At 47.2% G+C, this 25,831-nt stretch overlaps 1 protein-coding gene across 2 annotated transcripts in view; it reads left to right on the forward strand.

Moving 5' to 3' along the window:
- Window positions 1-24,149, forward strand: part of VLDLR (very low density lipoprotein receptor) — a 31,139-nt gene extending 6,990 nt beyond the window's left edge. The window contains exons 2-19 of one of the 2 annotated variants that reach the window (XM_028712476.2): window positions 1,428-1,547; window positions 4,405-4,527; window positions 5,225-5,347; window positions 8,104-8,484; window positions 8,586-8,708; window positions 9,489-9,611; window positions 10,303-10,422; window positions 10,504-10,629; window positions 11,588-11,759; window positions 14,098-14,322; window positions 16,104-16,222; window positions 16,606-16,745; window positions 17,492-17,633; window positions 18,759-18,908; window positions 19,974-20,039; window positions 21,747-21,827; window positions 22,211-22,380; window positions 23,539-24,149. In XM_028712476.2, coding sequence (XP_028568309.2) covers window positions 1,428-1,547; window positions 4,405-4,527; window positions 5,225-5,347; window positions 8,104-8,484; window positions 8,586-8,708; window positions 9,489-9,611; window positions 10,303-10,422; window positions 10,504-10,629; window positions 11,588-11,759; window positions 14,098-14,322; window positions 16,104-16,222; window positions 16,606-16,745; window positions 17,492-17,633; window positions 18,759-18,908; window positions 19,974-20,039; window positions 21,747-21,827; window positions 22,211-22,380; window positions 23,539-23,574 — 2,540 coding nt within the window. In that variant the 3' untranslated portion in view covers window positions 23,575-24,149. The remainder of the gene's footprint in view (window positions 1-1,427; window positions 1,548-4,404; window positions 4,528-5,224; window positions 5,348-8,103; window positions 8,485-8,585; window positions 8,709-9,488; window positions 9,612-10,302; window positions 10,423-10,503; window positions 10,630-11,587; window positions 11,760-14,097; window positions 14,323-16,103; window positions 16,223-16,605; window positions 16,746-17,491; window positions 17,634-18,758; window positions 18,909-19,973; window positions 20,040-21,746; window positions 21,828-22,210; window positions 22,381-23,538) is intronic. The other variant, XM_028712477.2, reaches the window with a different exon arrangement.
- Window positions 24,150-25,831: the final 1,682 nt, after the last annotated feature.

Genomic DNA, 25,831 nt, shown 5'->3' on the forward strand with positions numbered 1-25,831 from the left:
TTGTTGTCGTTTAGTCGTGTCCGACTCTTCGTGACCCCATGGACCAGAGCACGCCAGGCACTCCTGTCTTCCACTACCTCCCGCAGTTTGGTCAAACTCATGCTGGTAGCTTCGAGAACACTGTCCAGCCATCTCGTCCTCTGCCGTCCCCTTCTCCTTCTGCCCTCAATCTTTCCCAACATCAGGGTCTTTTCCAGGGAGTCTTCTCTTCTCATGAGGTGGCCAAAATATTGGAGTATCAGCTTCAGGATCTGTCCTTCCAGTGAGCACTCAGGGCTGATTTCCTTAAGAATGGATAGGTTTGATCTTCTTGGTGTCCATGGGACTCTCAATAGTCTCCTCCAGCACCATAATTCAAAAGCATAGGCTCCTCAAATATTCAGTGCGGCTTTCTCCCAAGATGACAGCAAAACTTGCATCAGTGATAGAACTGTGCATCTCAGCATCTCCTTGACACATCTATTGTCACCTGAAACCTGAACAGCTGAGCTAGGCCATACAGTGGTACCTCGGGTTAAGTACTTAATTCATTCCAGAGGTCTGTTCTTAAGCTGAAACTGTTCTTAACCTGAAGCACCACTTTAGCTAATGGGGCCTCCTGCTGCCGCCATGCCGCCGGAGCACAATTTCTGTTCTCATCCTGAAGCAAAGTTCTTAACCCAAGGTACTATTTCTGGGTTAGTGGAGTCTGTAACCTGAAGCGTATGTAACCTGAGGTACCACTGTATTAACTTTTTCAAGATACATGTACATGTATCTTGGTCTTTTAAGTGGCTCAGTATAGTTACAATGCTCTATATAAAAAAAAGTAAAATAGTCTGACTTTCATGGACTAGAAAGCCATATTAATACTCTTTCAGGTTGTGATTGAGAGTGATATTCCACGGCAAGATCGTTACCCATGGGGTCTACTTGCTGCTAAAGTGGACCTGTGGTTTAAGGGCTCCCCTTGTAGCTACTGGTGACATGGGATTCTGTGCAAATGGGAGAGCAGTCGAGTGAAAGGAGGGACTGAATCTACGACTCCTCTTTCGCCAGCTTTCCTGCTTAAAATACCATTTTAAAACTAGCCTCTTAGCAGACTGGTAAGTATTGCAGGCTAGCAATGTTTGTGGCCTTACTTTACTAACACGGCTGGTTGTTAATCTCTTTTTGCTGAGCACAGAATAAATCAAAGCTAGTTGCTAGTCATATCCCAGACAAGTGATAGGACTTGAGCTGTGTGAATTAAGGAGTTTGTACGTTGGCGATCATGGGATCCTCCCTTTGCCATGTTTAGAAGGAGCATCCTGTGACAGCTGAACAGAGGATGATGCCAAACGCTGACGCTAAAAGCAAAAAAGCTTTGTCCCTGTGAAAGAATGCATTGGATAGGTTAACTCTGAATTGCTGCTTCTGCATCTAACAGGCTTCTTTCTTAATTCAAGGTACAAGAGTGACTTGTGATGACTCTCAGTTCCAGTGTCACAATGGCCGCTGCATAACGCTGCTGTGGAGATGTGACGGAGATCCAGACTGCACCGATGGCAGTGATGAACTGTCCTGTGGTAAGGAAGGTCTTGCATGGCCACTGAGCCCGTAGTTGAGTAGCAAAGTAGCTCAGCAGGTCCTTTGGCCTGCCTCTGACATGCTTTGAGCTTGGGTAGCTGGCAGCAAACCATGAAGAGCAAAATGACTGCAGTTAGAGGTTCACTTCAGGCTTATCAAAGCATGCATCCCTATCAAGGGAGTCAGTTCCTTGGTTGCATGTGGGATGGGCCAATGGTTTTGACTAAGGCAATTGGGCAATTATTATTTTTTCCTTTCCTCCCCCCCTTTTTTGATAACATTTTGATTTTCCAAAAATAACAAAATGGAGGGGGGGGGACAGGACAGAGGAAAAAAATCATAACCAAATTAAACCATAATTTTTGGTTGACTTCCCTCCACTCCCCCTCTTGGTTCCATTATAATATACTTGCTCATGCACGTCCATGAAATCTTATATCCTTAACAATCCAATTTTATAACCTTCTTCATCTTATTACAAGTGACTTTTAAAAGTTATACTGATGTAAAAATCTATACACAAAGCTTAAAAAATATGCATTAAACAGTTGCCCTTTTTAATAATAATTTGTCCTGCACAGTTCAGTAATTTATTTTGCCAGTCTTCTTCTTTTTCTTCTTATCTTCTTTGGCCAGGGCTTCTTCCTTCTATAGGGGCCAGCTGGACTTGGCCTGGCATCCAGTCTCACGTACTGGAACAAAGTCTTTTGCTCAAACAATCCTGTACATCTGTACTGTACATCTCAGTATCATAATTTCAATTTTTTTTTAACAACAATCATTTTCCACATTTTCTTCGAATCTTTATATGTCTTTTCCCAGGCCCAATTACTTCTTTTTCTTAAGGCTGTGCTCAGAACTCTGTGCTTTACCCCATCTGACTTAGATCAACCTGAACCTTAAGTGTTGGCTTGCCTGACTCTTCTAAGTTGCTCCCTTGTTTATTTGTTAACGGTTAATGCATAGATAAACAACTTGTAGTCTCTTGGAGATTCTGCCACCCTCAGGAGCTTGGGTGCCAATAGGCCAAGAGAGGGTCTTCTCTGTGGCAGCCCCTAAGTTGGGGGACTCCCTCCCCACAGAGGGAGTATTGCAACTTCATTATACAGTTGGGGGCAAATGCTGTAGTTGCACCCCTTTCTCCTTTGACACCTGAGAACATTAGATTTTCAAGACCCTGTTTTTCATGATTGTTATTTTTAAAACTGTATTTTAAATCATTGAAACCTGCCCTGAGACCTTGGAGGTAATAAAATAACAGGCAGTGAAGTGTATGAGCATCCTTTGGTGGTGGCTCTGTCTATGCAATAGCCTTCTTATTGACAGCAGTCATGCTGTGATGTTCACTTCAACACAAGCTCAGAACTTACTACTTTGCCCGGGGACTTTTATTGTGGTTTTTAACCAACCTTTCATCTGCTCTGCTTGTATTCTATGACCTCCATATGCATTATGATTGATGGTTTTTAATGTATTGTATACTTGGTTTTATTCATGCCTTTCTTATATCCTGCTCTAGTACCCGTGTAGATGAAAAGTGCTTTAAAAACAGCTTTTAGTAATACAGTACTCAATTTAGTGTTATATAGAGATGGGGACAATTGCAGTTCCGTCTGCATATTGAAGCGAGCCTTCCTAATATGCTCAACTCAGACACCTTGATGGCTACAGATTAGACCACACAGTCAGTGAACCTCTGTGCACAATAGGTCCATGCCTTATTAATTTTATTTATTCCCTGTCTGTCTGTCTGGGTTTCCCCAGCCACTCTGGGTGGCTTACAGCATATACCAAAACACAATAAAACCTTAAATATTTAAAACTTCCCTATGCAGGGCTTCAGGTGTCTTCTAAACGTCAGATAGTTGTTTATTTCCTTGACATCTGATGGGAGGGCGTTCCACAGGGACGGGCGCCACCACCGAGAAGGCCCTCTGCCTGGTTCCCTGTAACCTCACTTCTTGCAGTGAGGGAACTGCCAGAAGACTCTTGGAAGAGGACCTCGGGGTCTGGACTGAACGATGGGGTGGAATTGTATGGGGGAAAGATGGCGTCACTCATAGGCCCATGGCAGCAGCTGTCTTTTCTTCATACAATTCCTTGACTGCATGCTGTGAGAGCATTTTAAAACAAATTTTACAATGGAGCCCCAGAGCTGCTCTAAACAGCTGTAAAATCTCAAAGGAGAAAAGGGCAGCTCTTGAACCACCTCATATAAGTGTTGCTGTTGTTTGTTCATAAAACTGGGTGGGATTTTTATTTTTTAGGATTTCCCCTTTAAAAAGAAACCTGCCCATGAATTGGATGAAATGGGGCTGGTTGCATAAAGATATGAACGACACAGGGTGGTAATACGTTGACCGTTCATCCTGGGGTTGTTGAAAGACCTCTTGGGAAACAGAAAATTCCTCCTCCAAATGTTGAAGTGGAACAAGCCTGCATCTCTTGGAGCAAAAGGGCGACTATGTCATTCTGCCAACTTCTACTATAGCTGCACCTCAAAATATTCTGCTAGAGGTTGCTACCACATTTTCTTTGAGGTCCAGCAAGCACACTTAACATCCCTACCAAATTTATTCCATACACATCCTTTGGCATTTTGCTTCCTGTATTCTTTGTGTTGAGGAACAGAATCCAGTGTTGTGGCCAGAATCCTAACTAGGGTTTTATAGCTGTGCTGTGACTTCTGCAACAGGGCAGCTCCAAGGAGCATGAAATCCTGCGCACTGGTCCTGTGGAGGACACTTGGCACCAACTACCACATTAGCTGGGCTAGGGCACCTGTTGATCAGAGCAGTTGAAAGCAAGCGATGGTCTTTTCCCTGACAAATTCAGCAAAATGCTACTCCCTTGCAGTGAAGAAGACGTGTGCCGCATCCGATTTCGTGTGCCTAAGTGGGCAGTGTATACCGAACCGATGGCAGTGCGATGGGGACCCCGATTGTGAAGATGCGTCGGACGAGCGATCTGAACTTTGCTGTGAGTAGCCGGGTCCTTAACGCCCCAAGGCAACTGCGCCACCTTCCCTTAAAGCTGGAGCCAAGTTGTGCCCAGGGCAGGCTGCTTCCATGCTTTTTCCATATGGCTGAGACAAAGAACCTCTTGCATTGAAGTTGCAGACATGCACTTAAGCCACTGGCCAGGAGACAGGCAGGGGGGAATTTACATTCAGATCGCCCATGTCTGGCCTACAATCCAAACCTTCATCTACTTTCGCTACAAGGCTAGGCTTCCGGATTTCTGGGGGAAGCCATACTGGGGCCTTAGCCCCTTTCTCCACAATTAAGTAAAACTTTTTAGCATTAAACCGACCATTAGCTATATATTGGCAAATAACTTGGCATAAACATAATTACCTCCAAACGGGGTTATTGTGTTGTGGTAGCGTTTGGTATTTGTTTTAAATCTGTAAACAAACATCAAGCCAAATCTATGAAATATTAAAAATGCAAGATTCTCTTCCCCGCTCTCCCCCGCAAAAGGTTAAGCTGTTCAGGTCTTGCCTAAGATGCTGAAAGGGAGAATTGGCTTCCCTCTGCAGGATTGGAGATCCCTGAGCAGGGCATAGACCAAGCCTCACTTGACTGGTACCTGCACTGACTTGCATGGGAGCTTTTTCAGTATTCTGGGTATTATTATTCTTATTTTAAGTGAACTCTTGATCACTTCTCAATAGACACAAGGAAGTGTGATATAGGGGAAGTCAGCTGTGGCCCTCAGTCAAGTCGCTGCATCCCCGTGTCCTGGAAATGCGATGGAGAGAGCGACTGCGATGCTGCTGAGGACGAAGACGATTGTGGTAAGTTCCTCAGGGCTGTGGGGGCGACTTGGCCGCATCACACCCCATAACACACAGGAATTGTATTAGTATCCAGCCACGCAAATGCACACTAGAGGCAGTGTTTGCAGCTGATTTAGCATCTTGATATGCAAGCATCAGTTCCTGTATCCAGTTGAGCAAAGCTTCAGTAAAATGGTGGTTGTGGTTTCTTGTCTCTACTTAAAGGTGTGGGGATGTTAAGGAAGGTAGGAGAGGATATATTGTTTTGAGATTATCCCTCCTTACTCACGCTAAGCAAACAGCAGAGCACATTCCCTTTGCTACTTGTTGGAGTTGATGATTAATTAGAATCCTTTAATTAAGCAATCCAGTCCGGATTGTCCAGCCTGGATTGTTCCTGATCAGTTTCCCCTTTTATTTCCCTCTTAAAATAATAATAAATAGGGACGTGGGTGGCGCTGTGGTCTAAACCACTGAGCCTAGAGCTTGCCGATCAGAAGGTTGCCAGTTCGAATCCCCGTGACTGGGCTTAACTGTCAGGGGTCCTTTACCTTTTTAAAATAATAATAACGCAACGCAGTCTTCTTTAAAAGTAAGAAAAAAGTTTTACTCACATTCAGTGCCCAGCAGTAATCTATAGGCAGGCTTTATCTTGTGGTTACAGTGAAAAGAAGTCTGAGCTACGTCTCAGACTTTCTGCTTGTGGACTCCATCCTCTGTGAAGGTTGAGCCATGCACTGGCTAAGAGACAGGAGAGCAAGAGACGAAGAGAGAGATGGTTGCGTGGGCAGCCCTTTGATCTGGTCAGCTAGGGTCACCTCCATCTACCTGGTCACACACAGGGGGAGGAAGCTCCAGAGCAGGTATGACAGGAAGTCCTTCCTGTCTGGAGCCACATTCCCCTGTGTGTCCATTCTAGGCAACGGGAAAATGTTGTGCTTGGCTGCTCTTGTAATAATACATCTCACAAAAGGGACTTGAGCAAATCCCCCAGTAACATTTTCCAGGGGTAGTTGAGTCGGGCTGTGCACAGCCCCCAGACCTGCCCCATGCAGTGGCGTAGCGTGGGTTGTCAGCACCCGGGGCAAGGCAAGTAATTTGCGCCCCCTAACCCGGTAGGGGCAGAGAGCTGCGAGTGCGCGTGCGCCCCCCCAGATGTTGCGCCCGGTGCGGCCGGCCCCCCTGCACCCCCCATTCTACGCCACTGACCCCATGGCTCCAGTCTTGGGGGCACTGGGTTCACTCTGCCTGGGGGCCACCCCCAGTCCACCTTGGACCTATTCCTAAATAAGTGCAAGGCAGGCCAGGGGCTGGGGAAAGAGACCTCGAACTCGGCCACCTCCCCTCGGATCACCCTCTCATCTCCACAGTTGATCAAAGGAGGCGATCTGGGTGGAAGGGTAGTGCTCTGCAGGACTTGTGTCACCCTCACATTGCCCACACACTAGCTTTTGAGTGGAGGAGGGCATCAGGCAGGCAGGCAGGTTTTCCCTCCTTCCTGCCTGATGCCCTGCTCCCTGACAACCGTGGATCATTCTGGGCCATCCCGTCAGACCTGTCATGATCTGTGCTGCCTGAACCCAACTCATCCAATGCCAGAGTCCCTGGGAATAGGCCCAGTTTGACTCACACCTCAGCTGAATCCAGGGTGCTCAGCCCTGGTGTTGAATCTGAGGCAGGGGTGCCACTTGTTCAAAGCAGCAAACTGTAAAGTACCGAGAAGAAACAACTGAAATCTCTAAATTAAAATCTCTGCATTTGCAAACTGCCATTTTATATTAAAACATGTAGATGGCAACTTCAGGACTGCAGTGAAGATAGGTGATGTTTTTCTTTCAGCATGAATTTTGCTATTCAACAATTGCTTAAGTTTCAAAATGTAGCCTTAATAAATAAGTCGGTTGCTACAGTACTAAAATGCTCATTAATTTAGGTCCTAGATGAAGTGGAAACTTAACTGTTAAACCCATCCTGCTAGTGCTAAGTACCTTGGAAGATGAACGGAATCTGTTCTGGAAGTCCATTTGACTGCCAAAACGTTTGGAAACCAAAACGCGGCTTCTGTTTGGCTGCAGGAAGTTACTGCAGCCAATCAGAAGCCACATCAGATGTTCGGCTTCCAAAAATAGTTCGCAAACCAGAACAGTCACTTCCAGGTTTGTGGCATTTGGGAGCCAAAACGTTGGAGAACTAAGCTGTTCGAAAATCAAGGTATGACTGTATAGGTAAAGGGACCCCTGACCATTAGGTCCAGTCATGGCCACCTCTGGGGTTGCGGCACTCATCTTGCTTTACTAGCCAAGGGAGCCAGCATACAGCTTCCAGGTCATATGGCCAACATGACTAAGCCGCTTTCTGACGAACCAGAGCAGCACACGGAAACGCCGTTTACCTTCCTGCCAGAGTGGTACCTATTTATCTACTTGCACTTTGACGTGCTTTCAAACTGCTAGGTTGGCAGGGGCAGGGACTGAGCAATAGGAGCTCACCCCGTCGCGGGGATTCAAACTGCCAACCTTCTGATCGGCAAGTCCTAGGCTCTGTGGTTTAACCCACAGCGCCACCCGCGTCCCTGTATACTACTGAATACTACAGTGTAAATCACTGTATACTACAGTGTAAATCAAAACATGCACTAGAGTTCCCTTGGTGTGCAAAATTAACCTGATCAGTGTAATATTTCGGTGTTTGGCAGTTCCCCACGGTGACTTCCTGTCAAGCAGCAGTGCCCAGCAAATAAAATTAGAAGCCGTCTTGTGTCTTCTTCCCCTTAGCCAACATAACTTGCAACCCGGAAGAGTTCACGTGTTCCAACGGCCAGTGCATCTCCAAAGACTTCGCTTGCAACGGGCACGAAGACTGCAGCGACGGGAGCGACGAGGTCGGCTGCGCGGCGCCCACTTGTCGGGTCGGCGAGTTCCAGTGCAAAAGCGAGAGCGACACTTGCATCCCAGTGAACTGGGTGTGCGATGGCGAACCAGACTGTACCGACTGGTCGGACGAGTCTTCGGAGCAGTGCGGCCACCAGCCGGTCCGGACCGTGAAATGCGGGGAGAGCGAAATGCTTTGTGACTCGGGAGACGAGTGCTTCCACAAGAAGTGGCGCTGCGACGGCGACACGGACTGCAAAGACGGCAGCGATGAGATCAACTGCTGTAAGTAGCAGGCCGTTGGTCCGCGGACGGCAGAAAGTGGCTCCTGGGCTCCTTCAGCTGTAAGCTGCGTTCTTGAACACCCTCTTCCCCCCCACCCCCAGCTTTCCAGACATGCAGACCCGACCAGTTCAGATGTGAGGATGGGAACTGCGTCCATGGAACCAGGCAGTGCAACGGTGTGAGGGACTGCATAGATGGATCCGATGAAGTGAACTGCCAAGTAGGTAAGTGGGGAGCATCACGGAGCAGGGAAGATGATGGGCTGAAACCTGAAACCTCAAGAAATGCTACGCAAAATGCAATCTGGAATGAACTTGGTGATGGCTCTGGTAACCCTCCTATTGAAGGCTCTTGCAGTCCCATAAAGGTAAAGGGACCCTGACCATTAGGTCCAGTCGTGGCCGATTCTGGGGTTGCGGTGCTCATCTTGATTTATTGGCCAAGGGAGCCGGCATACAGCTTCTGGGTCATGTGGCCAGCATGACTAAGCCGCTTCTGGCGAACCAGAGCAGCGCACGGAAACGCTGTTTTCCTTCCCGCCGGAGCGGTACCTATTTATCTACTTGCACTTTGATGTGCTTTCGAACTGCTAGGTTGGCAGGAGCAGGGACCGAGCAATGGGAGCTCACCCCGTCACGGGGATTTGAAGCGGCGACCTTCTGATCGGCAAGTCCTAGGCTCTGTGGTTTAACCCACAGCACCACCCGTGTCCTTAGTTGCATGCCCATATCAATATCCTCAATATCATCAAAGGGCAATATCTCGACAGTGAATTGAAAAAGGGAGCTTAAGGTGTTGCTGCTCATATTTTTATTAGTCTAGATGTTGTGTAGTTTTTAAGTGCTTCTGCATAGTATAAGCAATCGTGGGAAGGTGGCATACTTTAAATGGTAGAATATGTATTAAGTCAACACCAATAACAGTTTGTTGACAACAGCCCACAGCATTTTGAGCTTGGGACGACAGCTGTTTAACGTGGTCCATCTCTTCTCTGTGACCTCCAGCGAATCAGTGCACCGGACCTGGCAAGTTCAGGTGCAGAAGTGGCGAGTGCATCGAGTCCAGCAAAGTTTGCAATCAGAAGCAGGACTGCAAAGACTGGAGTGACGAACCTCTCAAAGAATGCAGTAAGTTGGAGGTAGTGTAGCGTGGATTGTTGGCACCCGGGACACCTGAATAGGTCTGTGTCTTCTTAGATCTATCAAACAAACAAACAAACCACCTTCCTTTCAAGGTTGGAACTTTAAACGTAGCTGAACCACATTCAACAGCGACATGTGTTCTGTGTCCTTTTTGAAGCCAGCAAGGCAATGCTCCTTGCTACCTGTAAAGCAATTTCTCCACGAGTAAAGCAATTTCTCCACTAGAGCAGTCAAGTGTCACACGGCTCTAATGGGTCATGTGCTAATTCAACAGCTCGGCCTCCAATTCTCTCTGTGTTGCAACAGACATCTCTAGAAGGTTTAGGGAGATATTGCAACAGCATCAGGGAAGGTATTGCTTCTAAGCCAGGGGTCAGCAAACTTTTTCAGCAGGGGGCCGGTCCACTGTCCCTCAAACCTTGCAGGGGCCAGACTATATTTTGGGGGGGAAATAAGAATGAATTCCCATGCCCCACAAATAACCCAGAGATGCATTTTAAATAAAAGGACACATTCTACTCATGTAAAAGCATGCTGATTCCTGGACCACCCACAAGCCGGATTTAGAAGGTGATTGGGCTGGATACGGCCCCCAGGCCTTAGTTTGCCTACCCATGTTCTAAGCACCTGAAGCAAATCTCACAGATGACTGAGTGGCCCTTCTCATTTCTTCCAGACGTCAACGAGTGCCTCGTGAACAACGGAGGCTGCTCTCATATCTGCAGGGACCTGGTTATAGGCTATGAATGTGATTGTCCTGCTGGTTTTGAGTTGATAGACAGAAAAACATGCGGAGGTGAGCATTCTGTGGCAAGATGGTATTCCTGAAACTTGCATTCCTATCATAGTGCAATGCTAAGTATCTTTTCTCTTCCAGACATTGATGAATGCCTGAACCCAGGTATCTGCAGCCAAATCTGCATCAATACAAAGTTGGGGTACAAATGCGAATGTAGCCGGGGCTACCGGATGGACCCACAAACTCTAGTATGTAAGGCAATTGGTAAGCAGCTTGAGGGGTTCTGGCACTAAGCAACTCTTCATCCTGGTGTCCATAATTTTCCTTTTCAAGGGAAGTAATAGTGCCACTGTATTCTGCTCTGGTCAGACCTCACCTGGAGTACTGTGTCCAGTTCTGGGCACCACAGTTCAAGAAGGACACTGACAAACTGGAACGTGTCCAGAGGAGGGCAACCAAAATGGTCAAAGGCCTGGAAACGATGCCTTATGAGGAACGGCTAAGGGAGCTGGGCATGTTTAGCCTGGAGAAGAGGAGGTTAAGGGGTGATATGATAGCCATGTTCAAATATATAAAAGGATGTCACATAGAGGAGGGAGAAAGGTTGTTTTCTGCTGCTCCAGAGAAGCGGACACGGAGCAATGGATCCAAACTACAAGAAAGAAGATTCCACCTAAACATTAGGAAGAACTTCCTGACAGTAAGAGCTGTTCGACAGTGGAATTTGCTGCCAAGGAGTGTGGTGGAGTCTCCGTCTTTGGAGGTCTTTAAGCAGAGGCTTGACAACCATATGTCAGGAGTGCTCTGATGGTGTTTCCTGCTTGGCAGGGGGTTGGACTCGATGGCCCTTGTGGTCTCTTCCAACTCTATGATTCTATGATTCCTCTTGAGGATGTAAAACAATCGCGAACTCCTTTCAGGGCACCTTCCCAGAGCCTTGCGTCCCAGAGAGATGAATGAAAGTTGTCCACCTTGCAAAATGTCCCAGGAGGACTACTGTAATTGACATTGGGTGCCCCTGGTTGCCTCTGAAGCCGAATCAGTTGGGATCTGAATTCCTGAAATGCATAATGGGAATGAAGAGTCATGAATGGCTGAGCAAAGTCTGAAGATGGGGAAAAAAAGGTCCATGGAGGAACTTGTTTGAAAGTGGGTGCTCGGGGTAAAAACCTATTTCTGTACCATCTGGCTGCACACTTCACCTATTAATCTATTATTGCAGGTGGAGAACCAAGCCTGCTTTTTACGAATCGCTGGAACATCAGGCAGTTTGCCCTGGAAAGGCAGGACTATACCCAGCTCATTGGAGACTTGAGGAACGTGGTGGCTTTGGATGCGGACATGGCTGAGCATGCCATCTTTTGGGCGGACATTGGCCCAAATGCTCTCCTCAGGTAAGCTTTTTCCATGCAGGTGATGGAACTGCAGAGCTGCTTGCACACCTACCTAAAGAGTAGCAACTTTTGACTTGGCTGACTTGCAGTAGATCACCAAACCTCCCCTTAAGACTATGCAGCTTATTTTTTTGGTGAAGACAATGTCTTGTACGCTACTCTTGGCCTCAACTTGATAATGGATAATCAACAGCATGGGCCTTTCAGGTCACCCGACACACAGGTTCAGCTGAAGAACAGACCCTTGAATTTCTTTTGGAGGAAGTATAGAGGAATATAATAATAGAATTAGAGTTGGAGAGGGATCCTGAGGATTGCCTGCTCCCCCCCCCCCCCCCCCCCGCAATGCAGGAATATGCAGCTGTCCTATACAGGGATCGAACCTGCAACCTTGACGTTATCAGCACCAGGCTCTCACCAACTGAGCTTTCCAGTTCTGGCTGCTACCATAAAGCACAATCTACTAAACAGCCCTGTGCAAAATTTTGTACTTGGAGAGAACCTTCTAATAATGAGGGCTCCCTTAAGGTGTTGAGCTACTATGCCTGTACAGTGGTACCTTGGTTCTCAAACGCCTTGGTACTCAAACAACTTGGAACCCAAACACTGTGAACCCGGAAGTAAGTGTTCCAGTTTGCAAACTTTTTTTGGAAGCTGAGTGTGCTCCATTTTGAGTGTTAGGCTTCCAATTTGGGTTCCACACTTCCATTTTGAGTGTTACGCTGAGGTCTGTCTCTCTTTGCTATTTATTTTACTTTTTTTACTCTTTTTGTTTTGTTTTTGTGACTGTGTGGAACTCAGTTCAGCTATTGATTGATTGATTGATTGATTGATTGATTGTGTGACTGCAGTACATTGTTCATTGCTTTCATTTTATGGATCAATGGTCTTGTTAGAATCAGCAGTTCTCAACCTGTGGGTCCCCAGATGTTGTTGGACTACAACTCCCATCATCCCTGAGCTCTGGCCTTGCTAGCTAGGGGTGATGGGAGTTGTAGTTCAACAACATCTGGGGACCCACAGGTTGAGAAAGGCTGCAGATAGTAAAATTCATGTTAAATTGCTGTTTTAGGAGTTGTTTTTAAAAGTCTGGAACAGATTAATCTGTTTTGCATTACTTTCTATGAGAAAGCGCACCTTGGTTTTGGAACAGACTTCTGGAACGGATTAAGTTTGAGAACCAAGGTACCACTGTACCCACTTTCAAAATGGCTATCAACTTAGCAAGACATCACTAACACAGTTGAGTTTCAAATGCAGCTGAGCAGATACATGAACAAACTAAAAGTCCTGGGCACCTGTTTTTGCTTGGTACCAGGCCCACAGACCCAGGTGGGAAGCCCAGCTGAAACCTTACTGTGTGTGACTGCCAAAACATACTAGATGGCAAGTTTGATGGCCAAAATCAATTTCCTTAGATGGGTGGCCTTGGGGTGTTAGGTAGCCAGAGTATCTCAGAGTCTCAACTTTGTAGATCAGGGGGTTAGTAATCTCCAGCCAATGGGCCAAAGGTGCCTCCAGCCCTGGGAATTCTCCTCAGGCCATGTTTCTGATCTGCATCCTCCACAGCTTCTCCTTAGTTTGAATGTACAGTGGTACCTCAGGTTACATACACTTCAGGTTACAGACTCCGCTAACCTAGAAATAGTGCTTCAGGTTAAGAACTTTGCTTCAGGATGAGAACAGAAATTGTGCTCCAGCGGTGCGGCAGCAGCAGGAGGCCCCATTAGCTAAAGTGGTGCTTCAGGTTAAGAACGGTTTCAGGTTAAGTACGGACCTCCGGAACAAATTAAGTACTTAACCCGAGGTACCACTGTACAGTCATACCTCGGGATAAATATGCTTCAGGATAAGTATTTTCGGGTTGCGCTCCGCTGCGACCCAGAAGCAATGGAGCGTGTTACTTCTGGGTTTCGCCGCTCGTGCATGCGCAGTCAAAATGATGTCATGCGTGGAAGCGGTGAGACGCGACACGTGCAGACACACAGTCGCTTCTTACGTTCTATTCAGGATGCAAACAGGGCTCCGGAACAGATCCCGTTTGCATCCCGAGGTACCACTGTATTGTGGAACTGGGCTGCCTCTCGCTTGACTTGGTGGAAAATGTGTTGTGTGAGGAACTCCAGCTTTTGCATGGTTGGAAAACAGCCGACTGCACATATGAACATTCCCTGCATGTAGCTCTCAGTAGGTTGTCTATGAGGAAAAGGTACCCCTTAAGCTGCAAGCTTGTTCTAGCTAAATCTGAGTCTAGGATTAACTTGGAGCCCCACACTCTGGGTTTGGGGCAGTCTGTGCAGTGTCTCCATTGGGGACTCAATGAGATCTTTCTTCACAGCACCTCAATCACTTCTAATAACAAGCCACTACAGCACCGCCGGATCATAGAGAATGTGCAGAATCCTGCAGGAATTGCTTTTGACTGGATATACAAGAACATCTACTGGACGGATTCTTCTCTCAAGTCCATTTCTGTGGCCAGCCTGAACGGTGCTAAAAGGAAGGTCCTCTTCAACACGGACTTAAAAGAGCCCGCCTCTCTTGCTGTGGATCCCCTTACTGGGTAAACAATGTTTAGATGTCTGAGATCATCTTAACTGAATAAACCTTGATGATTTTTGAGGCTCTCTCATATAACCTATCCTCACAAGGGTGCAGCATTCCAAGACGTGTAGCAGCACTTGCAGGAGAGAGAGAGGAAACCCGCAATTTGAGAGAACATTATTGAGGATTCCATTGGGGAATCCAGAAAAGACAGCAATAACTTGCTTCATAAACTTTTATATCTTTGTCAATGTAAGCACATCTATGTTGAATAGACAGGAAGTGGTACTGGAAGAATTGCTAGTAACTTAATGCCAGAGTAGCTGCCCACGATACTTACCCAGGCATTGGCAAACTCCAGCCCTCCAGGTGTTTTTTGGACTACAATTCCCATCATCCCTGACCACTGGTCCTGTTAGCTAGGGATGATGTCCCAAAAATCTGGAGGGCCGAGTTTGGGAATGCCTAGACTAGATGATCCCTTCCCTTTCCATTGCTTACTACTTGTTTTTAACTTTTTTTCTAATCTTCATGTTTTATATTGTTGTAAACTGCTGTGATATATATTTATGGTAGGTAAAGGTAAAGGGACCCCTAACCATTAGGTCCAGTCGTGGCCGACTCTGGGGTTGCAGCGCTCATCTCACTTTATTGGCCGAGGGAGCCAGCATACAGCTTCCAGGTAATGTGGCCAGCATGACTAAGCCACTTTTGGCGAACCAGAGCAGTGCACGGAAATGCTGTTTACCTTCCCACTGGAGCTGTACCTATTTATCTATTTGCACTTCGTGCTTTTGAACTGCTAGGTAGGCAGGAGCAGGGACCGAGCAGCAGGAGCTCACCCTGTTGCGGGGATTCAAACAGCCGACCTTCTGATCGGCTTGTTTTGTAGTCCCAAACATCTGGAGTTTGCCTATGCCTGTATTTGCCCACCCCGGTTGAGAAGGGACTGTTTTTCTAGGCTTGATCTATATGCTTTGGTGCATTGTGCATCTGCGCAACAAAAGACTGACCCTGAGGGAAGATACCCGTCCTTTCTGTAATTTGGTACAAACAGGAACTAGGGCTGGGCGATACCTGCTTTCCAACCTTGTAATAGATCGCCAGCTAAACTTTGCGATATGGCGGTATATTACGACGTTGGAAGGGAGGAAGAAAGCAGTTGCCGGCTGAGGAGACGATGGACGTCACCATGTGTAGCTTCTACCTCTTGCTGGTGAGGCTGGGTGTGTGGCGCTGCCCCAGGCAGAGCGCATCAGCTGGGGCACTGCCGGGCACTGTGGAGCCATCGGCCTCCCTGGAACCGCCAGCCATGGCTCGCTCTGACCGGAGTCTCTCTTGGCCACCAGAAGGCACCATTCTACTCGGCACAAGGAGGGGTGGAGGGAGGAGGCAGCCTGCTAGCGCTCCCACAGCCAGGGAAAGGAACAAAGGCACGGGTGGCAGGCAGGAAAGTCCCACTCGCGAGGCGGGTGGCTGGGCTGTGGAGGGAGGGGGTGGACCAGGCGACCCGACTGCAGGGTGCGAGGCTCACTGTAAGTGAGGCGAGCAGGGATTTGTGATGCGTTGCGTGATCAGAAATTCCAAACTTGCTCTTGCGATTTTTAACTTTAAACCGGTTTTAGACAAGACATCGCCTGGGCCTTGCCAGGAACTGATGCATAAAAAGGCCCATTAGACAAAATCAGCCAAAGTTTTGAGGCGAAACTCTAGTGAGTGCAACTGCTGAGGAAGAAACATGCAAAATGATCTAGGCAGCCGAGTCGACTCCTGACAGTTTTTACCTGGTTTCTCTTACAGCTTCATGTATTGGTCTGATTGGGGTGAACCAGCCAAAATTGAGAAAGCAGGGATGAATGGACTTGACAGGCAACAACTTGTGACAACAGATATTGAGAGGCCTAATGGGATTGCACTAGGTATATAAATGTTCTTCCTACCGTGCTGGAATTCCTTGTTGAAGGAATTCTTGGAGTTGGATTAATTGGGAGGAGTGCCTTAAGGGTGTGAAAGCAAGTAGTCTTCTGGGATGAACTGCTTTGGGCCAGAACATGATGAGACCTTTCCCCACCCCAAATCAAGCCAATACCCAGCCTTGGGGGTATTTGACATGCTTCCATGGCTTCTCTCTATGATCATTGCCATTGACTTCAGAATCCTGTAATCTGCATTTTGTGATGCCTTAATTACCCATTGCATAGCCAAGGGTACTGCGAAACTTCCTTAGAAATCTAGGCTTAGAAGTGCATTTAGGCAAGATCTTGTCAAAACTTGGCTGCATCCTGAGATGTTTTCTCTTCAGATCGTGTGAAGAATCGTCTCTACTGGGTTGATTCTAAGCTGCACAAGCTGTCCAGTGTCGATCTGAATGGGCACGACCGAAGGATCGTGTTGGAATCCCATGAATTCCTTGCTCATCCCCTTGCGCTGACGATATTTGAGGTAAGAACCAAGGTCTCAGTGAGAGGCAGCGTGGCTTAATGGGTAGAGTGCCAGGTTGTGACCTGGGAGGCCAGGGTTCAAATTCCCACTGGGCCATGAAGCTCGCCGGCTGACCTTGGGCCAGTCAGTCACTCAGTCTAACCAAACTCACAGGGCTCTTGAGAGGATGAACTGGGGAGGGAAAAGAACCATGTACGCCACATTGAGCTTCTTCAGGAGCCAGTGTGGTGGTGTGGTTAAGAGCGGTAGTCTCGTAATCTGGGGAACTGGGTTCACGTCTCTGCTCCTCCACATGCAGCTGCTGGGTGACCTTGGGCTAGTCACACTTCTCTGAAGTCTCTCAGCCCCACTCACCTCACAGAGTGTTTGTTGTGGGGGAGGAAGGGAAAGGAGAATGTTAGCCACTTTGAGACTCCTTAGGGTAGTGATGTAGTGATAAAGCGGGATATCAAATCCAAAACTCTTCTTCTTGGAAGAAAAGGTGGCCTGTGAATGTGAGAAATAAATTAGCAAGCTAAGAGTGGTGACAAGTCATTTGAGCTTCAGAAATGCTGTCGTCTTCCGTGATAATGGAGCTGGGCCAGGTGACTAGTGAACTAAATTGCTGCTGAAAGGTTGCTCCATTTAACTTGACTCGTGGAATTTGGTGGAAAACATGTCTTGTCCTCACTTGCATTCTTTTTAACTTGAGCAGTTCAAAGAATAATCCTTCAGCCTGATATAACCACCTCCCCCCCCCCCCCCAGGACACCATTTACTGGACTGATGGTGAAAACGAAGCTGTGTACGGTGCGAATAAGTTTACGGGCGCTGAGCTGGAAACCGTAGTCAACAACTTGTATGATGCTCGGGACATCATTGTGTATCATGAACTTGTACAGCAACCAGGTAACAGGAGTCAGCAGGTGCAGTGCAAGAAAGCTTTCAAGAAGCTTTCAGAGTCAACTTTTAAATGTAAGCTGAGAACTTCTCTTCCACCAGGTCTAGGCAGGCAATTAAGGGTACATCTCCCACAATTCGTTGCAGCCAGTTGGACTTGATCAGGCATCCCCAAACTCAGCCCTCCAGCTCTTTTGGGACTACAATTCCCATCATCCCTGACCACTGGTCCTGTTAGCTAGGGATGATGTCCCAAAAATCTGGAGGGCCGAGTTTGGGAATGCCTAGACTAGATGATCCCTTCCCTTTCCATTGCTTACTACTTGTTTTTAACTTTTTTTCTAATCTTCATGTTTTATATTGTTGTAAACTGCTGTGATATATATTTATGGTAGGTAAAGGTAAAGGGACCCCTAACCATTAGGTCCAGTCGTGGCCGACTCTGGGGTTGCAGCGCTCATCTCACTTTATTGGCCGAGGGAGCCAGCATACAGCTTCCAGGTAATGTGGCCAGCATGACTAAGCCACTTTTGGCGAACCAGAGCAGTGCACGGAAATGCTGTTTACCTTCCCACTGGAGCTGTACCTATTTATCTATTTGCACTTCGTGCTTTTGAACTGCTAGGTAGGCAGGAGCAGGGACCGAGCAGCAGGAGCTCACCCTGTTGCGGGGATTCAAACAGCCGACCTTCTGATCGGCAAGTCCTAGGCTCTGGGGTTTAACCCACAGCGCCACCCACATCCTGTGTATTTATGGTACAGTGGTATAAAAATACTTTCAGAAATGAATCTGTTTAAAGTTGCCACAGTGCATCTGAGAGGGAAGTGAATGGTTGGCCCAAATTCTGCCTTCAGTCATCCAAGTTCTGACTGTAACTTGCTCTCAGTCCATGGTTTACTTTGGCAAAAATCAAGGGACAAATAGCATGCTATGCTAGAAAGACTCTCTGTTCTCACATTTTCTCTTGGAAGACACTCCCATTATAGGAAGATGAGCACCATGTTGAGTATAGCCTTGACTGCAAGCCAAACGTTGCGATGGCTCGCCTAGTAAACTGATCACAGCCTTTGCCGTCTTGATGGAAGTTTAAGTTCTGATACGAGATGAACATGCTTGGAAACATCTCTCCGCAGGAAAGAACTGGTGTGAAGATGAGAACATGACAAACGGAGGCTGCGAATATCTGTGCTTGCCTGCTCCCCAGATCAATGACCGTTCGCCAAAGTATACTTGCATTTGTCCCGATGGCGACACGTTGCAAGATAACGGCTTACGATGCAGAGGTACACTTACATGCTCCTTGGAGTTGCGTCTTGTGAGTCTTTGCCCCGTCCATCTTGTGCATTAATACTGTCCAAAATGCTTCGATGTGGTCATTCGGCGGCATATTCTGGCTGGCATCTACATACTCATGGATTTCACAAGCTATAGTAGGCATCTGTTAAATTCAGATGTCACCCTGAAAATAATTGCAGTAATGCATTGTGAGCTGCCTCAATCTCCTTTTCTGCCACGAATTTGAGATGGCATTGGACAAAAGATAATCTCCGCAGTGGGATGTATGCTGACATATGACCTACTGGGAGGCAAAGTGCCTTGAAAAAGCAAGCTCTGTTAATCCAGAATGCTAGTTCTAGGTGGGAAAGGTTTGCTAGTTGAAGTATGAAACCTCACATATCAACCTACTATAGCATCTCTTGGAGTGCTGGATTATTGGCATTCCTAAGAGCAATGTGTTCAACTGGTCCTGCAGCTTGGCTCTAAGCATAACATAGCTCAGACTTCAGCCTTGGCTTTTATTTTCCAGCATAGTTTTGAAATACATTTGACCTCTAGAGCCAGTGTGGTGTAGTGGTTAAGAGCGGTAGTCTCGTAATCTGGGGAACCGGGTTCGCGTCTCTGCTCCTCCACATGCAGCTGCTGGGTGACCTTGGGCCAGTCACACTTCTTTGAAATCTCTCAGCCCCACTCACCTCACAGAGTGTTTGTTGTGGGGGAGGAAGGGAAAGGAGAATGTTAGCCGCTTTGAGACTCCTTAAAGGGAGTGAAAGGCGGGATATCAAATCCAAACTTCTTCTTCTTCTTCTTCTCTTATTTTAAAAATGCAAAAAATTAAAAATGGCTTAATTGGCCAAGAGCTAGATAACTTGAGCCTGACTTTCTAAGCATTTAAGAGCTGATCTGATGACAGATCTACTGTGTTACGAAGCTGCAGCAGACGGCTGACATCTTGCAATCCACAGCTAGTTTGAGACATGCATGAACATGCTCATCTGTAGATGCGCCACCTCCACAGAACAAGGACCCAGTCAATCCTGGGCTTCAAAGTTGCTGATCTATAATTTCAGGTACAGGAGCTGCTGAGGCAAAAGAGAACAGCAGAACAGAAAAACCACCTGGACCACTTTCTGGAGGTATTGGTCCTAATGCAGCGTGCTGGTGGTGGAGCAGGATAAGTGAAGGATCACACCACTTCTGCTCAGCGCAAGGGGGGGGCACAGAGGTCTTTTTGCAGACCTTGCGTATTTGGGTTATTCAAAGGAGCACTGGGCTAAGCTCAGGGCTGGATTTAGGTTTGATGAGGCCCTAAGCTCCTGAAGGTAATGGGGGGGGGGCCCTTTATATGTCCAGCTGTCCATTGTCCACAACAAATTGTCACTGTTTTTTGTGTTGTATAGATGCTATATGGAAATTTATTGACCTCATAGGTATCTCAAGCCGTTTGCACATAACAAAATATGTATTTTATCAAAGTAATTGAACTGAAATACAATTAAGAAGTATATTAATAGTGAAATACAATTAAGAAGGGTTTTGGCCGTCGTGCATGTGCAGAAGCACCGAATCGCAACCCACGCATGCACAGACACGGGTTGCGAATGCTGCGGGTTGCAAACGTGCATCCCACATGGATCACGTTCGCAACCTGAGAATCGACTGTAATGCAAACACATTGGCACCTTAGAGACCAACTAAGTAGTTCCGGGTATAAGCTTTCCTGTGCGTGCACACTTCTTCAGATACCCAGAACTAACTTAGTTGGTCTCTAAGGTGCTACTGGACTTTTTAAATTTTTTTTAATTTATTTTGTCTGCGTCAGACCAACACGGCTATCTACCTGAATCTATGGTCTGGATTGACTTCCTTTCCTTGATAAGGAAACAGCTGACAACAGGCATTATTCCTAGCAATTGCTACAGTGTAAGAATAATCTAGGATTACCCCCAAGCTGCAGACCTCAAGGGAGAGTGTGCAGACACTTCGAGGCCTCTAGACGCCCCCCTCCCAAGCAACAGTAACTTGGTCTTTTCTGTCCTAAGCTTCATGCTACCATTTCCCACTCAGAACTGTAATGCCCATTGGGTAGGCCTTGGAGCCTTCAGAGTTGATCCTTCTCTTACCTGAACTGGAATATCCCCTTCTGACTCTGGCCAGCAGAGCTATTGCACCAGGCAGTGATGCCATGATGCATTGGCCAATATCCTAAAACAAGGGGATTTGTGGCAGTGCACCTCAGTTTTTTGAGTGGGAACCAGCTTGGCAAGCAGCTCATTTCTGTCGGAACCATGGGATGGAAAGCCAGCTGGCTTGGCCCCAGCCGGAACGTCTCCCTTCTCAGTCTTGCTGCTGCAAAGATCAATCAGTCATCCTCCTCTGACGAGCATCCGCGACTCATTCTGCTGTGCATGCAAGAGCACACATTACTCAGCAGAGTAAACAAACAACAGATCAGGCTCAAGGCAGGGATACTATACTAAACTACGCATTTATTATAAATAAATCAGGACACAGAAAAACATGGCCTTTCTCCTTGTCATTCTTCTCGGAGAGAGAGAAAAAACAAAAGCAATACAGAGCGGATGTTCCGCTCACAGGACTTCAGCAATCTGTGCTGGAATGTAAACAGACATGTGACATGTAACAATCTCACATATCTGCAGCAAGGGTGGAATGGAATTTCCAACAATTTCCTCCACCAAAGTTCAGGCAACTTTTCTGCCTCCCCTAGCGTTTAAACTGTTCAGTAGACAAAGCTTTCTTACCAGATTTGGAAAGCTTTTAAAACACTTAACAGGGGTTGCACTTGGGAGTGGATGAAATGGCTGCTTCTTTCTTCCTAGGACAAAATCTAAGCAGTCCGGTTTCAGAAGAGCTTTCTTCATCCAGAAGTTCTTCAGCAGCATGGGCCATTCTTCCCGTATGTAAGTAGAAGACGTTGCCCTGAAATCGTGCGAGGTGTTTTCACTGTACCTCCCTCCTGATCAAGGGGTCAAGGGCCCACCCCCATGTTCAGGGAGAGGGCTGGGCCCCCTTAAAATTCCTTGGCAGCCTTGTGTGCATTCCATGGAGTGTGCTCATGTCACATGCACAAGCCACGGGGTGTGCGCATGACATGTCCACATGCTGACATCATGCACGCATGCTCCACTGAAGCCACGCAGCCTCAGCCCCCTCAGTCGTGGGAGCAAGGGGGCACACTTGCTCCTTATGATGGCTGCATTCAACTTAGGCCACCGAAGGCTATTCAGCAGTCTGAGCTGGGCTAAGATGCTCCAGAGGAACGTCACCTTGCCATTTCTTTCAGTGTTGTTGACCATGGCGGCGGCAGGCAGCTACTTCATGTGGCGCAACTGGCAACACAATAACATGAAAAGCATGAATTTTGACAATCCAGTGTACTTGAAAACGACGGAAGAAGACCTCTCTATAGACATCGGAAGACACAGCGCTTCAGTGGGCCACACGTATCCAGCTGTAAGTGAAGGGGCTGGAACTGCAGAAGATAGTAAATATTAGGCACCAGAAATAAGTACTCCTAGAATGGTATAGCAGAATATTGCATCACTTCCCTGTCATATGTGAAGCAGTGGTGCCATCAATGTGTTGTCCTCCTGACGTGTTAGATCGTGACACGCATCATTCCTGGTCTGTGTGGCCCAGAGGTCAGGGATTATGGGAATGCAGGGCACTACAGTGGTACCTCAGGTTACAGACTCCGCTAACCCGGAAGTAATACCTCAGGTTAAGAACTTTACCTCAGGATGAGAACAGAAATCACACGGCAACGGCGCAGCAGCAGGAGGCACCATTAGCTAAAGTGGTACCTCAGGTTAAGAACTGTTTAAGGTTAAGAACGGACCTCCAAAATGAATTAAGTTCGTAACCAGAGGTACTACTGTATAGTGACTGCCTTAAATGGATCCCAGCAAGTCTTGAAAATCAGAATTTGTTTCAAGCCCTTAATCCAAATTGGTTCTTAAGGCTTAAATCTCAAACTAGCTTTGGTAACTGCATAGCAGAACTTTGGACGCGGCTGCCGATCCATCCATGGGCCAAGCACTGTCTGGGAATCCAGGAGCTCAGAAGGGGCCCTCGCTGGTTCTCGGCTGGTTTCCTCTGAAGGGAGACCCGCTGGGCTCAGTGAGGCTCACTTGCAGGTGGCCTGCATAGGATCACTTGCAAAGCAAGCAGGTGGAAGGAGGCAGAAAATGGGAGGTCCCTTTGTGGATTTCTCCTTTGACTCCAGTGTAGACTTCCCCCCCTCTTCTAATCTTTATCTCAGGAGTCATCTTAAGTTTTATCTGTGGGGGAAAGAATGAGCGATGGGAGGTGACCAGGGCACCACTGATACCCTTTGCCAAGGGTCTTGGGTTCTTGGAACTGGTTCTGTCTCAGCACCCACCTAAGTCATGTTTGAGGAGATGACTTTGCATTAGCTGCTAAAGTTGTGGCAGCTACTGGCTAGGCTCTGCAGATAAGTAAAGCAGGGTAAGTATTGTGTACTATTCCTGTCATACAAAGTTGAAAGTCGGGAGCATCTTGTGTTAAACGCAAACCACGTGCTGCAAAAACTTCACTGCATGAAACGGGAGGGATTGCATTGTCACTAATCCTCGTTTCTCCTCCAAACAGATATCAGTCGTCAGCACAGACGATGACTTGTCATGAAAGCAGCCATCTCCTAGTCTACTTTTGTTTTACACCATTTGGACAGAAGCCAGTGGCTGGACAGTTTTCCTTCCTGTCATGGGAGAATGAAGATGGCACAAGCTCACAAACTATTTTCATACGAAGCTTGTCAACGTCTGTCCACAGCAATTCAGCTTTTAAGTCACTGGTTACCTGTAACCCTTTTAATAAGTATTGCCACCGCTGGCCCTGTATAAAGCACTTTCCAAGAAGCCATAGGGAAGGAACAAGCGCTGCAAGAAGTACTTCCTGTAAATAATTGTACAGGCCCCTGTAAATTTTCCTGAGGATAGTCTATCAAGCACTTTGGAGAAGAAACACATTTCAATGTAAATTATTGTATAACTTTTTTTTCAATGGTTGGGCAATGGCAATAGGAGAAAACGGGTTACTCAGTCTAATTGCCAAAAATTTGTAAAATTTAACTTTTGTATGAATTGTGAATTTGTCCTCCCCGAACCACCTACAGGGGTGTGCAGAGGACAATTGCTCTGTATCAGAAAACCACTGTAAATTTCGACACTGAAATGACATTAAAGAGAAGCAAAGCTATAGACAGGGCTGGACGTGCCGTTTGCTTGATCCCGCTGCTGACACATTCTGGACACCAGCTGAACTCGCTGGGGGAAGAGCTCCAGAACTTTGCTTGGAATGAAGGGAGCACACGGAAATCTGAACGGCAGGGCTGCATGCGAATGGTGTAGCTCTTGCCAGAAGCTCTGCAGGGTTGGGCAGCCCAGTTCACACAGCCCTCACTCCCCCCCTCAGTTAATATCCTAACACTTGGCTGCCCGATGCCTTCAATTTCTCTCTCAGCTACTCTCAAGAGGCAGTCCTTGGATGTCAGAGGTGCTTACGGTGCCAATTGAGTACTTGATTTATAAGCAGCTGAATATAATAATAATAAATATTTTTTTATTTATACCCCATCCATCTGGCTAGGCTTCCCCAGCCACTCTCCGCAGCTTCCAGCAAAATATTAAAATACAATAATCCATCAAATATGAAAAGCTTCCCTAAACAGGACTGCCTTCAGATGTCTTCTAAAAGTCAGATAGTTGTTTATTTCTTTGACATCTGGTGGGAGGGCATTCCACAGGGTGGGTGCCACCACCGAGAAGGCCCTCTGCCTGGTTCCCTGCAACTTCGCTTCTCTCAGGGAGGGAACCGCCAGAAGGCTCTCAGAGCTGGACCTCAGCGTCCAGGCAGAACGATATGGTTGGGGACACTCCTTCATGCACATAATACAATTCCACCCACCCCCACCTCCCAGTATGTGGAAACCACTTTTGTTTGGGGTGGCGGCCCCTTTTCCTTCCAAGCGGTAGGCCCACCACGACCCAAGTTTCCTGTTAGATGTGTTGTTTTGAATCCCGTGACCCTCCAGCTATCGTTGGACTCCGACTCCCCATCAGTCCCAACCAGCACAGCCGGTGGTCAGGCATGATGGGGGCTGTAGGTCAGCAATGCCTGGAGGGTCCCGGGGTCCCAATCCCTGCTCCAAAGGGAGGGACTGGGTTGCAGTGATACGGCTAACCTAGTCACACCTGATATTGAAGCAAAGGATGAGCTGCTTCTGCTGGTATATCTGCCCAACAGGACTGAACGTGGGTTTTAGTGGGTGATGCAGCATGTCTGGGAATAATGTCTCTCTCTACCACACAGCACTCCACATAAGCAAAACACCAGGGAGAGGCTGTCTCTTGTGATAAGTCCTGATTTCTTATGGCAGGAAACAAGTTGCCAGCGCTCTCTGGTCACGGTGTTTTTGGAAGGGGTGTTCAAGGGATACATCAGGAACCAGGCAACCTCTAGGTATGCCATTTTCATCCAAATTGCCCACAATCGCAGGAGAGCAAGTTCCACCTGCTCCTGTCAGTCTAAAGTTTGGCAGGATCCATCCCCCATTTCCTCAGCACTCTCCTCCACTGAGATCAGGTATCAGAAGTGCCCTTTCTGCTGCTTTAAATCCAGACTGCCCTCCTTTTCCCATGATTCTATGTCTAAAAGAAAGCTCTCAATTCGCTTTGCTCTCAAAAGATGTCTACAAATCACCAATGTTCTGAGTCAGCAGAATCTCCTTCCAGTTGTCATTGCAAAAGCTTCTAGAATTGTAAGGGAATTATGACCAGTCTGACACAGTTATGATATTGGCACGTCTTTGTGACGCTTGCTTCCATGTTGTATTCTCTATCCTCCTTAGTTTCCAAATGCCTTTTTGCAGAGTTCTGCCATC

This window comes from Podarcis muralis, chromosome 17 (assembly GCF_964188315.1).
Source record: "Podarcis muralis chromosome 17, rPodMur119.hap1.1, whole genome shotgun sequence".
Classification (NCBI taxonomy): Eukaryota; Metazoa; Chordata; class Lepidosauria; order Squamata; family Lacertidae; genus Podarcis; species Podarcis muralis.